Source organism: Lichenostomus cassidix, chromosome 11 (assembly GCF_008360975.1).
Source record: "Lichenostomus cassidix isolate B80296 chromosome 11, HeHo_3.0, whole genome shotgun sequence".
Lineage (NCBI taxonomy): Eukaryota > Metazoa > Chordata > Aves > Passeriformes > Meliphagidae > Lichenostomus > Lichenostomus cassidix.
In genome coordinates, this window is record NC_139492.1 from 10752003 (window position 1) to 10770881 (window position 18879).

The 18879-nt window shown below is 33.3% G+C and overlaps 1 protein-coding gene across 1 annotated transcript in view; it reads left to right on the forward strand.

Annotated features, from left to right (window-relative positions):
- Positions 1 to 18879, forward strand: part of RPGRIP1L (RPGRIP1 like) — a 49113-nt gene that overhangs the window by 16200 nt on the left and 14034 nt on the right. The window contains exons 4-6 of the mRNA XM_085071855.1: positions 2237 to 2381; positions 3541 to 3606; positions 7524 to 7663. Of these exons, the coding sequence (XP_084927981.1) occupies positions 3569 to 3606; positions 7524 to 7663 (178 nt within the window). The 5' untranslated portion in view covers positions 2237 to 2381; positions 3541 to 3568. The remainder of the gene's footprint in view (positions 1 to 2236; positions 2382 to 3540; positions 3607 to 7523; positions 7664 to 18879) is intronic.

Sequence of the window (18879 nt, forward strand, 5' to 3'; positions counted from 1 at the left end):
CTTTCTGGTAATTTACAACAAACATGAAGTGCTTTTGCGTCTTTCTTGGCAGCAGCTGAATGGAAACATATGCATAGGACTCATACTGGTACTTGAAGACATTGTTTCTAATATTCACAGTGAAAGGTGCATTTTGGAGAAGAATGAGCATTTTTTGTGGTTCTTTTTTGTTATAAGAGAACGGATATAATGGTTTTCCCATTTCAAATAATTTGAATGTTTGACATGTTTCTACTAAATGTGAATAACTATAAAATCCAAAATGTCTAGTTTAGATGGCACATAACATACTTATGAATACTGAATGTTTTAGTATATTTTGTCTTTACCTGGATTTTTGTTGCTTATTGAGTCCGTTATCATTTACGTTCAGTTTTTACCAGTTGAAACCCGTATAATTTGTTCATGTTCATCTTTGCACTTGAGTCAGCCCAAAATGCAAAACCACCGAATGACAGGAGCCTATAATTCTGCACCATCTAATGATACTGGAGTTGAGCTTGCTACCAAACATTTACAGGACAGTTTTTTTGCTAAAGAATTTTAATGTAGCCTGTTGTATGAAGGAGTTGCACAATCTGCTTAGAAGAAACGAGGAGTCTGAAACTGTTAGGAGTTTATATTTGATCCCATTGGTAAATTTGTTTGCTTCAATTTATAGACTGAGTATTCAGTGTTTCATAAATTATAATATGAAATATGCTAATCTGTGGAACTACAGATTAAAACACTTAAGAGAGTCCGTTTCCTTAAATGATTGGTACAAATTCTCAACTGTAGTGGAGAGAAGTTGATGTTCATTTGTGCAGTATTTCTAGGAGATACATATCCATTTTCTTTAAATGAGTTATTTCTAACTAACAACAATATCAAGACATGTTTCTCAAAGAAATAACATTCCAGACTAGAAATATTAAACTAAAATCATCATCCGGATTATTGTCATGACCTCAGTCTTGGGATACTCCAGGGGCAGCAAGATAGAAGCAGTTGGTGTACAATGGGGAAAAAAAGTGCTTACAGAATACTCAGATGTGGAAGATGATCCAGAAAAATAATTTATTTTAGAAAAAGAAAGAAAATAAAATATGGAGAGAGATGAAGACTGTAAAAAATGTTTTTCAAAGGTGTAATTCTTTGAAGTTATTGCAATAGAATTCACAGATACAGGACAGAGCAAGAAAAGAACTGAAGAAAGTATGTTAAAAACTAGTGAGCAATACACATTTTTAGCTCTATGAAGTAAGACTAACTGCTAATATTGTTTATTCTCCATGATACTTTCTAACTCAGGAATGAAATATGAAAGGTTGAAGGTCAAGTTGGTGATCGGTATTCAATGGGGTTTTATTTTTTTCTTGTATATTGAGACGAGAGTGAACCTAAACGATTTGTACGGGATTCAGATTCAGCTTCTCCATTCAACTACTTTATAGGAATATTAAATGGAAAAAAAAAAAGCTAACTTTTTTCTGTCTGCAGTCATTAAGCATTATCTATACTCACGTCTGTGTTTAGCATAAATTTTTGTACAATTATTTTATTAAACAGAAGATTGCCTTGTGAACTCTTGTTTGAAGTCATACTTTGAAAGCGATTTACATTGAAATTCTTAATGAGGCTTTATTAAAGCATTTGTGGAATGTAGGCACTATAGTATTAACTAATATTCTGAAAATAGAGGTTCCATCAGCATCCTTCATTTAATATTAAAATTGGTTAAATGAGCCTTGATATAATCCATTGAAATAAATGAAAATGTAAAAGAAATCTGAAGTCACTCTTTAAAGTTCTGCTAGTAGGAAAATAGATCTAAGTGTATCAGGATTATGAAACAATTATATATCTACAATTAAGGGTTAACAGAGCTGTGGCAAGATCTGTGATTACCATAACTGTGGTCAACATTCATTTTTGCTTGCTACTGCAGTGTTTTTTGGTCAGCATGTCTAACCACTGTAACCACAGTAAAATCTTTTAATTGCTTAACAGATGTATTTCTTGGTTGTTTTCATCGTGACTGAACTGAGGGTTTAATGTTCATGAGAGCACCAAGAGTGCCACCTTCCCTCGGCCATGCATTCAGTTACTTGGATCAAGAGTGTCTCCTGTTGACCACATTGAGAATATGTACACCAAATACTGCCATGGGAGACCACTTGGAATATGCAGCATTGTAACATTCTACTAGTGTGATGTATTTTATTTTTTTCTGGATATATCTTCCTTTTCACAGAGCCCAAAGAACTTGAAGACAAAGCATGATGCTTCATTAGCAGAAGGTGATGAACTGAATGAACAGCTTAAAGAGGAGCAGTTAAAGTGGTTCCATCTTCAAAAAAAATTGCAATCATTAACTATTTCAAACAAGGACGGAAGAGGTGAGGCTGTGGTCAAGAGCTAGAATCTTTTACTTAGTACATACGGATAAGGGGAAGTTCAATGATGGGATACCTTTTAATGTAGGTGGTGTGGATAGACCTTTCAAACATATTTAGAAGACTGACCTGGTACTGTATATATTCTCATCCTATTCAAAAGAAAAGCTTCTGACTGCTATTTGCATTTCATAGAATTGGGAACCACACCTGGTCCCTGTGCCATGTTGTCCAAGCATGAGTGTTTGGACAATATTTGAGATTAAAGCATAAGATACCATGTCAATTCTGATACTAAACAAGTAGTTTATTAATAGAAAAAAATCACAATACTTGGTTAATTGATCAGATATTGCTAGTTTTTAGTATTCTTTGAACCTGATTTAATTAGAGTGTAATGTTACATCTAACTCAGCAGTTCAAATCAGTCACTTCTGTTTCTTTGTTTAGTGACTCTCAGAGACTTGTGTCATCACTCACAGTTGTCCAGATACAGGGCTAAAAATCAAAATGTTTCTTCCCCATTTTCTTCAGTGTATGAGGAATAAGTGAGCAAACTTACTTGGTTTTTCTTGCATTTTGTAATAACTTCTGTTTAGTTTTACCACCTACTTCACCATTCATTTTACATGAACCAAGTTTACCAAGGTTACCTCATAGATATTTCCTCCAGACCTTTTAAGTAATGCATGGAGAGCAGATATTCTCAGTTTTAGTATTTCATATCTTTAAAACCATATCCTGCTTTAGTGAGTGTTTTAGAAGCAAGGATGTGTTGTTTCTATAATGTCAATAAAAATATTTTCTGTGCAAAAGCCATATACACTAGCTAATACTGATATTCACTAACTAAAAGGAAATTTAAAAATTTAATGCTCCAGGTTTTATATTGTTTTGTGTAAGACAGAATGTGATTAGATACTGTTGATCAACTGCAACATGCTGGTCTCAACTCCATATAAACAGCACGAAAAAGACTTTGGGCCAAATGTAAATCCACATGGATTTATCTTATGAAGCTTTTAAGAGACAGTTGTATTAAAAGAACAAATAATAGGCTGACATTGCCTAAAATTTACTTGCTATTTCTGTTCACACATTCATAGTAATTTCCTATTGTGCTGTGCATTACTTGAAACTTCCCTCTTCATTTTACTTACAGGAAAGAATAAACAATCCAGAAAAAGAGAATGAACTTTTGGAGAAAAACTATTATAAGCTGTAGAAGGTAAGTTAGGATTTCTGGATATAGAAAATCTGATTCCTGTCCTTTTTTACTAGATCCTCATATACTGTATGCTGAAATGTGCTTATACAAATTGTTTGTTTGTGCTCAAGTGTAAATATGTTCATGTTGTAGTTCATCATATGACTGTGTATATATGGAAACTTTAATGGTGCTCTGCTGTATTTCATTGGCTCTGATGAAACAGAACAGCTTCCATACTTGTTCTAATTCTCTTGAAATAGGTTACTTCTTTAAAAATATAATTAAAAATAAGTAGGAGTCATTTTATTTTGAACACAAATTCAAAACACTCTTACTTAATTTTCTAGTAGATTTTTTAGGGTTATTGAATGAAGTAGACATAGTTTTTGGTAGACATATATTCCTTTGGATTTGTCGTGGGTTTGGGTTTTTGGTTTTAGTTTTTTTTAAAAAGTGGTGTTTGAACTTTTTAAGTTCTTTCAGCACATCTCAATGAACTTACATAAAGTCTGATATTTGACAGCTTCTCCAATGTTTATTTTTAAGGGGTGGTTTGGTTCTTTTGTTAATAGTCACCATTCCATTCTGATTCTGCTTGCAATTTTTATGTAGGATCATATGAGTTTTTACAAAGGTTCCTATACTGAATAAGATGTATAAGTTTTATTAGTGGTACTTGAAAATGAAAATACATTGTTAAGATATGATACAGAAATTCTCTTGTACAGAAAGAAGTAATTTTAATTGCCATAAGCATATTAAAGGAAAAAAATTATCTTCAAATGAACTTTCCCTTTATTGTGAACCTGTGTTGTCTTTTCCACTGAAGAGGGTTAGAAAATAAGATACTTGGCCGAGAGCTAATAAATGCAGAAAGTATATCTTGAAGTCTTTTCTTGTATCCAACTTACTTCTTTTCTTAAAATTTGCTTGCCTTGTCAGTGTGATGTCTATCAAAAAAATGCCAATGATTAAATATAATGTGAATAATATCAAATTTTGTTTATAGTATTCTTACAATATTTATCATACTTCTTATACAGACTTTGGTGAACTTAAAAGTTATAGTAAAAAAGTTATAGTAAAAAACATAAAGTTTTTATAGTATAAGCAGCTTAAAGCATTTTTTTTTACTTAGGAGATGGAACTTTTGTATAATCACAGTATTTCATTTTGTTGGTCACTTGTCCCTTTCACTTAAGTTAATTGCTGTAGATTTCTCCAGAATTTGATGATGTCATAAATAGTTCTGATTATGTTTTATTTTATTCTCTATCATTCAGCAAAATAATTCTTCCTAAGAAATCAATTTACAATCTTAGCTTGAAATTTTCTGTTCTACTTAAAATCATAATGGGACAACTTAAAAAGATGTTTAACTAGAGAAATTGAAATAAGCTTCCATTATAGTACAGTAACCTATAATATCGTGTGTCTTTTCCTAAAATGATCTGTCTTTTCAAATACTCTCATTTATATGTTGATTCATGTTTCATCATTCCATGTTACTGTATATGTAACAATAAATTAGAGAAGGATGGTTTAACCACCATTTAATGGCCTGCTTTTCCAGTTGCCTCTTTGGACAATACAACTTCACTACCTCTTACATGTAGGTGCTAGCGGTGGATAGGCCAGTGTCCACAGGCGACGGTTAATTAATTTTTTTTTTTCATTTTTTTTAATGGAGGAAAAGGTGCACAAACCCATTCTTTGCTAAAGGTATTTTTGGGAAATTTATTTGACGTTGATTGGAATTTTGGCAAAGCCAAGACTGCAGAACTGGCTCTGAGAAGTTTGCAGAGAACAAGTATGAATTTGTCAGTTGACTCTTATTATTTGTCAGTATCTAAGAAAACAAGCCTTTGTATAAAAAGGTTTGGAGGAATTATTTTCATATGACCTTGTAATGCAAATCTAGCATTGCTTAAACTCCCTACAAAGGAAATGGTGCCAGATGTGGTTGACCATTATAGTTACACAGATGGCTCCAACTCCAGTGAAATACAGTAAATATGAAAGAAATTCCACATGAATTCAAGTAAAAATAATCTTAAAATTCAAAAGAAGAAAGCAACACACGTGGACTCAATTCAAACTGACATAAACATTAGCCTTATATGGGCTTGCATAAAACCTGTCTTCCAAAATGTTCATTTAAACATCTAAATTCTTAACTACCATTATAGTAAGTCGTAATGATTTTTCTGCCAGCACAGTCTTCTGAAAAACTGAAATAATATGTAGCTACATCTTTATGTGAAGTAGTTGTACCTAATGCTGATGAACTCCCATATAACTGGGTGTTGCAGTCATTCAAACTTGAAAACATTTTCATAAATGTGGAAACTAACAGTATTTCTTTTTATTTAAGAGATTTATGCTTTCCTTATGGAAGCCAATCAAACTTCAAGCAATTAGAGAACACACTGTCTATTCTGTACCTTTGCAGTACTGTGGAATGGTAGTGGTTTCAGTGCATTATATTGCCTACATATTATCTTCAAAATAATAGAGTGATGCATATATTACTGCAGGACTTAGAAGCTTTGCTTAAGTTCATGCATACTGTAAAAACAATCACACTCTAAGATGCTCTGTGCCTTGAGAACTGTGTACATAGGTTAGGTATGAGAAAAAGACAAAATACAGGGAAATACAACTGTTTCTATGAAAAATAATTACCAGGAATATAAACCCTGTATACTTCAGAGTTTACAGTTCATGCTATAATATTTTATTCTTTAATGTTAAAGTCATTCTTCACAGATACTAGATCTAAATACTCTTATAGGTACTCAGAACTCTTTCAGTCAGCAGGTATTTTGTGAACCTATGTGGGCTGTCTCTTCTGCAGCATTTCTTTCTCCTCTCTTTTTGTGGTCAAGGCTTGTCACATAGATCTCTTGAAGAGATACATATATAGATATCAGAAGATTTTTAATACATTTATATATGTAAAATATAAAGTTTGTTAACTGGTAAGTTTATGTTTACAAAACCCTACAATTACTGAGTTTTCACAGAGTACAAAAGTGAATAGACTGGTTTGTGCTTGGTTAAGATGGACATTGTTCCAGTAAATAAAAATGCAAGTATTGAAAAATAGTAATAAGAAGGCTATATCACTCACTGTCTAATTTATATGAAAACTCATTGCATTGCTTTGTCTTTTTGCCTACTGAGAATTACACTGTAAATTATATAACGTATTTAATTTTGTTTTAATCTGAGTTGTGTGTTTTGTTGTGGTTTCAGCAGTTCCAATTCTGTGTCCAAGCAATCCTTATTGCACATAGATTGGTAGTTTACAAGTATATAATGTGTTACAGGCAAAATAGTTATTCTAATTTCTCGTCTCACCTCTGGTTTTTATTTCTTAAAGTAGGAGAAAGATTACTTTAAATGTGCTTCTTAATCAGTATCAGAATTGTTGTTTTACAGTATGAGAAAACTGTTGTCACTTTGTGGTCAACATTTTTCTTTGAACAGGCAACTGACTTTATGCTCTGCATGTTTCACAGATTTAAAAGAAATCAGGTGGATGATCCCAGTTCTCTACATTAAGAGGTTTTGTATGCGGAAAGAATGGTTTTGTTAGTTGTCAGTTGCTGAGGTTTGGAGTTGTGGATTACTCTGGGATATGCATCTGAATTCCTTTTCTAGTCCCACAAATGTTGCATGCTGCCAACTTTTTGACTTTGGAGCTCTAAATTAAGGCCAGTTCCTTTGCTCATCCCACAAACTCTTTCATGTTTTTTAACCACAGCCTGAGAAAGGCGCCTTGGTTTCAACAGCAGCAGACCAGCATGTGTTTACTTAATTCCTAAGACATGATGACAATGGTCTCTGTGCCACTAAAAGCTTTTTTCTTTATTATTTTCTGTTGAAGCTGATTTCTAAAAGTTTTTCACATGCCATATGTTTTATTGCAGTGTCTTCTGTATGACCCATGAACAGCAGTGGAAATCAAAGGAACAGCAAATGAAACTGCAAATTGCTAAACTAGAGATGGCTATCAAATCTGATTTAGCAGACAAAAATGAAATCCTTGTCAAGATCAAAGTAGAAAGAGGTACATGTCTGAAAAAATCGAATATTTTCTCAAGATGTGAGGTCACACCTGTGTTGAAGTTCAGGAATATTGCCCAGAAAAGTGTGCTTTCTACTGCTGGTGATTTCAAAGCTACCTTTTAAGTGAACATTTGTACAATATGCTAAGGTTATGACTAGCTATTGAAATTGATCAAATATGCTGAATGAGGCTCATATTTTTTCAGCTGCATTTATTCTTCTTCTGCTGGGTTAATACTTACTCTTTATTCAGTATTTCTTCTCTCTCCTACATTGAAAGCTCTTACGGAAAAGAGGCCCGTGTGACAGTCTCTGTCAAATCATAGTCACTATTCTATTTACTGTGCAATGTTACATGAAGCCTATACTAGCCCTTGGCCATGTTTAATTGTCTTTCAACTTTATTAATTCCGAAATTTTTAATATTTTCAGTATACACTGATTTTTGTTTACAGCTATGTGCATTTGCAATAATACACGTTTCTTAGAATATACTGAACAGATTATTTCATATGTGTTTTTCCCATGTTGTAGGGCAACTTCTCAGGGAATATTTAAGACTTTGCAGTCTCTTTTTGTATCTCAACACTGTGATATATACTGTGGCAATATATAAAGTTTGCAAAAGAAGAGCAGGGACAGGAAGGAACCTAAATATTTTTAGACTTGATTCTTCAAATGTGTATTTTTAAAAAGGTGTATTTCTGTTAACAATCTAATGGAGTGAAGTGGACCAACTTGTTAAGAATCATTCTTCTTAGGAGTATGCCTTCAGTTCATCATGTGCTAAACGTTAAGATTCTGAGTAGCTTTATTGACATCTAATACCAGATTGAATATTTAAACATTTTCTCTGACTACAACAAGTGTTTGCAAAATTGGCTGTTAAGTGATACTAAAAAAAAAAAAAGGTACCTTAAGCTACATTAATATGAAGTTGTGACATATTGACAATTGTTATTGACACCTTGATTATGTAATGCTAAATTTGAAGTCATTTTCAGAGCATGAAAATATTATGGGCTGTACTATTTTTTGGTTAAGCTGAATGTGGAAAATTAGGCAAAGATTTCTGTGTTCTGTCCTTCCTATGGGCATAATGTTCTGTGCAGTCTTTCCCTTCCCCAGATGGGCACTTAAAGCTTCTTGTGCTGTTAACTGTATTGCTGGGGTACTACACTTTCAATTGCTATTGAATTAAGTTGCTTCAGCTTGAGTAGATGTTCTTATACTCTTCAAGACCTCTTATATCTAGGATTTGATTACAGTGTCTTATCATTGCTACTGCAGAATTATTCACAGAATCACAGAACGGTTCAGCTTGGAAGGGATCACAGTGGGATCATCTCACAGAATCATAGAACATACTGAGTTGGAAGGGACCCACAAGTACCATGGAAGTCCAGCTTCTGGCTCTGCACGTTTTGCTCCTGTTTGCATGGAGTTTGTTTTGCCTTCCCTCTAAAAATTACCAATATATAGCAAGCGGAAATAATGAACAAATGGAGTAACTTTGGAATATAGCTAAATGGGTACTGAGAACAAGTGGTTTGGCCACTTAATGAAACACTATCAAAGGTATTGGCAAAAGCAGGGTTTAATAAGAATTTATGAAAACATGACTTTACAGAGTTGTTGGCAAGGCTGACTTACGATACAAATTTAAGCATGCAAAGGAAGATCAAATTAGAAGCAATTTGGAATGACTTTTACTAAAGTCAGGAATGAAAGGGGGCTAAGTGTGCCAAGATATGGATGCAAAAATAAGGGTGCAAAAGAGTTTAGCAGCATTTAATCACTGAGTATTTTAACATTTACCAAGCGATTCCATCGGGTTCACTACAATTATAACAATGATTTAACTGTAGACATGAGATAGTAATATTCATACTATAATCAATTCACACCCACAGAGGTAAAGTGATGTGTGCACCTATGTGTGTACAGGTACCTATCAGCCTAAAAGGTACCTATCATGGGTTCAGTGAACAAATCACCTCAAATCCTTTGTGTTTCCCAACAAGTAGGGTTTAGACCTTGAGGACTCTGGAAATGTGTGGGTGGAGATCAGCCCAGGCCTCATTGTCAGCTATGGTCCTTGGAGTGTGGCAGATTTGAGGGTCTGTGAGCCCTGCGAGGTGTCCCATGCAGAGGGAGGTGCTGGCACTGCTGCTGTGTTCCAGGAGAGCTCTCACTTCTGCAGGGTTTAAGATGATTGACTTCAGTCATCACTAAGTGTCCAGCCTGAATATAAGCATGCAATATTGTATCCATTGATGAGGTGTTATTCCATGTAATTGAACTGAAAGAGAACCAGGGGAGGCAAGATTACCTCAGAGTAAGTTATGCACTAACCTTAGAGAATGTTTGTACTGTGTAGCAAGGCTGATTCTTTTTCATATGATACTAGCTAGCTTTTGAAACAGAAAATACTGTATAATTTAAGTTGTAAATTGCTAACTGAATAAGATGGTAGTGGGGTGGGTTTTCCTGTTTTGTTTTTTTAACTGAGTCTTGTAGAGCTGAAAGAGCTGAAATATAAATGAATCTGGAAATCTAAGAGCCTGTATATATGTTGACAGGTACCAAATGATTATAATAGTTGTGCTTTCACAAATACACATCGTTAGAGAATTTCTTTTACTGTATCAATTATTTGTTACTGCAGTTGACATCTTCTCATTGTTTCCTGTGCTGAATAAGCAATACCATTGTTTAAAGGCTATGTATAATGAATGTGGGCCGTAACTCTTCAAGTTTTGAACTTTAGTAATTTTTACTGTTCAAGGGGTGTTATAAAGACTGTAAGTTTATCTTTTTATGTAGCATGTGGGACAGGAGGTTAAACAAGAAAGGCTAGCAGATGATAAGGTGGAGATGGCTGAAGAAATTCAACAGGAGACAGAAAAGCTCTCAGATCTGTCAGGGGAGCAGTTAGCTGACCAAATATCAATTACTTCTGGAAATGAGACAGAAATAACTGAAGAATTGGAACCAGAAGGTAGAATTCATTTTTATGAATAAGTAACTGTATTTTGTTAATAAATCTATGTCTCTTTCCATTTTCTTAAGCATTTCTTACTAGCAGTGGGAGCTGCCTCATTATGAGATGCTCCATGACAGAAATTATATTCGGGTGTACTTTATAGCTGAAACTGGGTAGTGGATATAGTGGTGTTATTTTCTTCCCAAATGGAAACTGTATTGTAATTGAATGCAAAAATCTGGTATCTGACCTAGATTCATAAAATATTAAAGGAAACCTGGCTTCTATTTTAAATGTCTTTATATTCTCCCTTAGAACTATGCTGTTCTAAAGACTATTTTAATGAATATGCTCCTTTTGTGTGCAGATAACAGCCAATGCTGCTATTGGAAATCCTTTCAGACAGAGAGAGGGGTAGTATGTCTTATCATATTCGTGACATAAAGTTGTTAGAGGCAGATTTATTTAAAGATCATAAAAGGCAGGTCATCCTGTTCTACCTCTGAGCTTAAACTGTTCATCATTGAAATAAACCAAGTCCACAATACCAAGTTTACATTAAAAGCACAAGCAGAATGGTAGAATTTCTTGTTCATTTGTTTGCAGCTCATGCATAAGAATTCATAAGAAAAATTGGAAAAACATGACACTGAATCCCCATTGTGTTTATAAGTAATTTGCTTCAGAGAAAAAACCCAGAATGCTCTAAAAATAATCCACCTGCATACAGAATTACTTTTTTATTTTAAAAAAAGATACATTATTCTTTATGTGTGTGTCGTGTTAAACATAGAGGAAATCCACAAATTCGGGCCATGTTCCTATATAAAGCTAACAGTTGTTGATACCTCAGTTCATCACAGGACTTACATCATTCCAGTCCTCAACTTTTATCTGGGAGACACTACTATTTTTTTAACAAACCAGAAAAAATATAGTTTAGATGACTCTAAAGGTCATTGATTTGCAGTGTTAATGTTCTGCAAGGAATAGAAGATTTGCCTGGCACGTATTCTTCATTTGTTAGAAAAGCACATATATTACTATCAGGTTCCTCAGCAAGTCTCAGATGGACTACAATACAGGGGGTTTAACCACATTGATTGTGTTAGTGTTTTTCAGATCAAGGTGATAGACAAGATGATGATGCTGTTGAATCAATAAAAAACTGACAGCAACAACTGTATTATTTCAAGTCCATTATCCAGGAATATTAAACAGCTGAGTCAGAATGTTTATGGCAATTATTTGGCCAGACTAAAAAAAGTATTTTAAAATTAATGCCCTCTAAAAGTAGCTTTGCTATATCTAACATCAGTGTTCGGCGAAGTTATATATGTACAGTATCAAGTCACTTCAGTGTACTTCTTTTTCGATTATTATTTGTGAGCAAGTACACTAATGATGTTCTCTTGACTTATTCTTAAAACCAGCAATTAATTAGCATGAAGACATATGTACAAAATAAGTCAGCATTAATACAAATTTGGAAAATTTACTTTGAACAGTATTTCAATAGGATAGTTCTGTAAAAAAAAATAGTTCATACTTTTTTATCTAACATTGGCTGAACAATCTTAAAAAATATAAAACTATTGCTTAACATTGATGACAGTACTTCAAACAGTTAATACTTTTCTGCTCTGTCTTAGCCTTCTTTTAAAGGACTCAGGCTGTACTGTTAGATCCTATCAGACTTTACGGTTTTCAATGTTGTGCAATGTGATATCCTAGAGGTAGCTTGATTTTTTTAATGCTCTTTTCAAGGCTGTGAGACATCCTACAAAGCAACTAGCAACAAGAAGCAATTCTTTGTATTAGAAATATTGCTCTCCTGTTTTTAAGCTGTAGGAGTTTAGAAATGCTATCTCTCACATATTCTTCAGAAAGATACGGAAGGTACTTTTGAAGACAGAATTGCATTGTTTATATGTATAATGTTAAAAAATTGTCATCTGTAATTTGAAAAGTAAAATGACTGCTACTCATCTCTATTAAATCAAAATGTAATACACTTGCTCTGTGATTTTCTAGTCATCACGTATTTTATCACAATTATTTAAGAACACTTCTGTGAGAATTTTGTGTGTAGATTCATTTCAGTTTCATCAGTTTCTACCTTTCTCCATTGATCTGTTTCTCTGATAACAAAAATGCATGTTCATGAAGGGTAGATAAACAATAAAACCTCTAAACTATTAAGACACTTTATGTGATACAGATTGGATTTGAAAAATATGCATTGGTTTATATGAATTCTTGGGTTAATTGTATAATACAGCATGTCAGAATTGTTATTGAATTTGTATTTTTTTAAGATTAAAAATCACTGCCTTTTATCTTTTGAGATAAATATCCTGCTGGTAATCAAACACTGTAAATAAAACTTGAGATTTTTAGAGATTGTTATGCTAATTATCCTCTAAATCTGAGTTGTATGCCAAACTGTTTAAGCCATTTAAGATCATACTGGGGTTTTTTTGCATGTTGCAAATTAGACAGTTCATGGTTATTTCTTAGATATGTTGATCATAAAGGATATCTAACAGATTTTCCAGTACTTAACTGTACCACTTGCTTCTTTCTCTTTTCTTCTTGTCTATGATGTATGATTAATCATAGATTACTTCATTTTGTTTCATTTCATTTACAACATTTATGAGCTTCACTTTGTCGGTATGAAATGCTTGTCCCCTTCTTTCCTTTCCAAAGTGGCATAATTAGTGTTAGCATCTTTTTTAACAGGCTACATAAAGTTTAGTGGCTGGATTAAATCAAGTCATTAACATAATGTGCTATACAATTTGCCCCTATCTCTTTTCGTTTCCAGTACATCAAAGTGCCACGGAGTGCCAGTGTAATTGGGCCTTGCTAGCTTGTCAGGTTCAGTCAGGCTGATGGCTGCTGCTTTTACTAAAAAGCTTCCAGGCATGATAATTAATAGAGAAAAGAAGTCTGAGAAATGTAAAAGTTTGGACAGTTCTCTATGAATATTTCATACATTTGAATAATCAGAAGTTAACATTATCAATTTGATGTATAATACATTGATTAAAAGCCTTGTTTCAGATCCTCAAAATAGACATCAAAACTGGGAATTTGCATTTTCTTTGGCATGGTCTTTAAAAAAAAATTAAAAAGTCTTTTCCATTCCCTCCTCCTTTGCACTCCCACATCTACACCATATCCTTAAAGAGATTAAATAGCATTGAATTTTCACAATAAAATTTACTGCTGTCAGCTTCCAAGTTGTCTTAAAATGTGCCGTACGACAATTACTGGCAAACCCAATTTGCTTGGTAGTGGTTCTGTTTTTTCTGTAGATCTCTCTTTTTTTCTTGCAGGTACCCTAAGTGCATTCTCTTGCAATTTATTGATAGCAGTCATTACCTGTACCTGTAAGTTAAGATCTCAAGTTCTAACTAATTTTGACATGAAAATCTTTCTTGAACAGTAAAAAAGCAATACCAATTGCTCATTATTGTCCTGGTGATGAAAATATGTTTGTGCTAAGGTGAGAAGTTGTAAAGCATAAAGCTTATCTATAGCAAAGCAATAGATACTGTTCCTTTTATTATGCTTTTTTTTTGTACAGTTACTTGAATAGTGTATTTCTTCCTATGTGCTAGCTGTATCATCAAAAAAAGAAAATAATTTGGATATTGTACTGTAGTTTTAAATTTTGGCTGAGTTGCTTTCTCTTTACACTTATTTTCTGCAGGACTCGAATGCCTTTGGTGTACTTCAGGGACATTTTTGAGTGTTCAGTGTTTTTTCTCAACCTCGCTTGTTTTGTGACCATCTAATCTGAATTTAGAGAATGGAATTTTAGTGGTTTAGTATAACCTGTGTTACTGAGTTGGCTTAATTCTACTGTGCAAGAAATACTAATCCTTCGTATTCTCCTAGTCCTGTCTAGAACTAACCTCAGTTGCTTTATGCTTTTCTTCTGTAAGAAATTGGGAAGTAAAAGTGCTGCACCAGCATATTTAATAAAACAAGAAATAAAATCTATGAAACAGAACCATCTCATCAGAGTAAGATAAAAAAAACTTGTTGAACTTTGTAGTCAGTACTTTTAAAGACTGCTGATTGGTCTAAGATTAAAAAGAACCATTTGCCATTCTCCATCTTTAAGGTGCTTGTTTGCTGTGGGGGTCACTATAATCCAGAAACTAAAGTAAAAGAAAGTTTAAAGAATCCAGGAAATACCTAAGCTGTGTTTTGCCACTGATAAAGTGTGAGATGACAGAAGTTTGAGTAGACACAATGCTGAAATGATGGATTTACAACCTCTATGTACCCCTTGTCAAATATACTTTGAAGTTGTAATTGAAAGCATGTACTGCCAGTCATTCTTTGTGATTGAAGAAATGAAAGAAGAGGGAGAAATAATACCAAAAAAACCCCAAACACCAGCTTTTAAAATGATTGGAAACTACAGAATCTTAAGTCATTACCCATTATTTTTTAGGTAACAAATAAAACTAATTATTTAGAATATCAAATTAAGTAGAATGCCAGATTTTAGGCTGAATGCATAAGTCCACAGGAGAAATATCAGCATGAGTAATTTTCAGCCTAGCTGAAATTTTTTTGAGGTTATGAATACAAATGCTCCTCAGTTGCTTACTGGAGAGGCTAACTATCAGAGCTTATGGACGTGGAAGTGAGTTATGATGACTTTACAAATAGAATGTATTTTTCTAACTGGAGGTCTGAAAAGCAAAGGATGGGATTTGCAACTGAGTTTTAGTTTGATCAGTTGTGATAAATATCACCAAGCATCATTTTTCACACTGTGCATATTATAAGAATCAAGTTCTATTAATTTTTGAAGGTCTGTATTCTCACACAATACTGTAATGACAAGGGGAGGACACAGTATCAAATACTAAGTATTGAAACTCTAAATAAAAAACCCAACTATATTAAAAATGCACAGTTTGATGCACTTTTTTACTACAAATGTACTCCTAACAAATGAAGATGCTATACTGATACTTCTGCTGTCTTCCCATAATAAGAGGTACTTTTTTCCTTAATGGATTAACTTTCAAATACAGATTTTTGGAATTTAATTTATTTTTTAAATCAAGACAGAAGTCTGTGATCTACATATAGAAAAATACATGCATTGCTATATATACAAAGGCAGAAATCCTATTATGTTTGTCTTGGACTAGATTTTTACATAATATTGCTACTTATTTCATCTTATTTCTGTAACTTAAATGTCGGTGTGTATTAAGATACTAAAAGTGTTAAGATATCTTTTTTCCTCAAGGAATTGTCTGCCTTTTATGCTTTTTTTACTTAAGGATCATGTTTCCCTTTGAAATGAAAGGTCATTTTAAGTTTACACAACCTTTGAATTACTTAATTGTGTGACTGGTTGGTACCTGTGTAGCTAACTGGCTTTGAGATTTGATTTGGTTTTTATTTTTTCTGATGTATTGAACAAAGGTAAATCATTAAACACTAAAAACAGTGAAGTCTACTCTTTGAGGTAGTCTGCAGGAGTAGGTGTACCTTAGTTCAGGATAGTATGCTATTGCTTATGTAGCTTTGCCTGCTTCTTGGGGAGAAAATTAAAGTCAGAATTAAGGAAGTTTGTATCTCATCAAACACATCAAGATGTATCTACCTTTTTGTATTTATTCATCCCTAGAAACAGCTGATCTTTAAAATCTGTAAGTTGAGGCAGTGCCACAGGCAAGGTGCAAAACCAAATCTTTAAAACCAATTCCACTGGAGGAGAAACATTGAACAATTTTATGTTTATTCTTCAGAAAGGGTGTGAGGCAAACTGAAGAGAAAGTAAGCACTATTCAAGTGATCAAAAGTTCTCTTATGAGCAAAGTGCAAACATGACTTCAGGTTCAGATGTATAGTTGTCATGGTTTTGATGGGAAAGCTACACTTCCCTGAAGAACTTCATATTTTTTAAAATGTTTGGTGCTCTATACTGAATTAGAAATTCTCATTGAACATTGTTATAGTGCTAATCTTGGGCCATTTCATTCTGCTCGTGGCACATGGCAAAACAGTGATGCTGGGGGAAGATTATATGTGCCTTTCCGTCCTTCGGTAGGGATTCACCTCCAAAAGAGCTATTCAACAAGGAGAGATCTCTTTGCCACAGGTCTTAGGCAGAGTCTAAGGTTCTTGCACCTTACTAAGTCCCATCCATGTGGAGAAGGAACAGGGAGCATTTGTGTATCCCTCTTCCTGTTCCCACATCCGCACCAGTGTGAGGAAGAGGTAAAAGATGTTATTCCTCGCATGAAAATCACTGCATACAGGACTAGAATATTTCTTCTGCAATATGTGTTTTTATGTGTATATGATTCTGTGTTGCCCTGTTAATCATAATTACTTCATGAGTAATGTTTATGTCTCTGTACATTTGAATTACATTGATATTCCTGTAATAACATTCTTTGTGGCTGTTCTGACATTGTTAATAACATGATCACAGGAATTCAGCACTTGATAAAGAAAGAGGATTATTTCTCATTCAATAATGTATTTGTTAGTCAATATTCATAGTGATTGAAATATTAATAGCAAATGGATGATCACTTGTGATTATTGGAGACTAGCTTGTGGTTTATCTTATGTGCTCTTTGATTGAAATAGAAGTAAATAAGTGAACTCTGAAAATAAATATATAAAATGCTAAGGAATAAAGCATGCATATTTTTGAGCATTGGTGGATATAGGTTTCAAGTTGATCTCACAGTTTAAAAGTTCCCTTTATTTTGAGTTTTTCAATGCAATATATTAGTTGAAACTGAACGTGAAAAATAGGAACATTGGTCCTATAAGCAAGGTCTTTTCAACTCTGCTGTTCCTTATGGAAAGCACAAACTTGTTTTTTAAGAGACTTCTTTCTGTGGGATACTATTGAGGAAAATTTGGGTCAGTTGGAATTTTATTTTTCACATCAAAGTGTTTTATTGTGACCAAAAAGGAGATCAAAATGTGGAATATACAGCTGCTTGAAGATGGCAATCAAGACTAATTACAGAATTAAACCAAGATTTTTTTAATCTCAGAAATCAGAATGGTGAGAAAAGTTGAAATTTCAAATTTGGATGTAATGTCCAGTGCATTTAGTACGTACCCTAATCCTAAAGCTTGTTGAAGGAGTTCAGTGATTCTTCCAAATCTCTGGGTAGCATTAATTACAAAGAGTCAGTATTAAATGGTAGAGAAAGTATTTTGACATAGACTAAGTATCTTACCCATATTTTGTTTTCCTCACCTGAAATGAAAGCACTGAACCAGTTTCTAAGAGACATTTGTGAAAGCATTTAATATTCTTTATTTTAATATCTGCCCATTCTCTGTGTTAGGTGAAATTTTGTGGGTTTTGTTGGTTTTTTTTAATGTAAAGACTAATTTTATTCCCATTAAATAGAATTATTTGTGGGCAGTAGTTGACAAACTATCCATTGTTCACTTGAACAGTACCTAATAAATGAGACTAAGGTCTTTCAAAAAAACAGCTTACAAAAAGATGTAAATAACATACTTTACTCTACATCGTAAAAATATAAATGGTTGTTTAAAAATGAATTCCTATAATATATTGGATGGTACATATATTTTCAGCATGGCTACATAATGTGAGTGGTTTTGTATTAGGGATGAAATATGATAGCTAACGCTGTTCTTAAGCAGTTCTATATTTTTTATTTGTAAATATCTTTTTTAATCAGCTTATGTTGTCTTTTGTATATGCTGTATTCGCATTTAATATCATTAAAACTGGGACTCAAAATAGTCTTGACTGCTGAGCTCCAAGATAATGTAATTTTTTCTTATAATTTTCTAATAGTATGACTCAGTTATTTGCTTCCTTTTAAGTTACAAAGTAGAATACCTGGATTTACCCCACTGGCCTTGAAAAAGTGCAATATTCTTTTCCTACTGTATGCAATTACAAGCGTTAAATATGTCAAACAAATTTTAAGATATGTAAAAGGAACACTTTATAATACAGGATATTGTATTTGGACTTGATTCATAAGCTACTGTCTGTGTACAAACTAGTCTGACATACTGCTAAATACTTTGGGGCGAACAAAACCACTCAGCATATCCCTTTAAATACAAATGCTAATACATCTGTTCAGTGCAAGAAGAAAAGAGTTGTTTCTGAAGTAAAATTAGACAATAGAGCCAATTTCATTTTTTATGCATGTGAATGTAGAGTGCTTGAG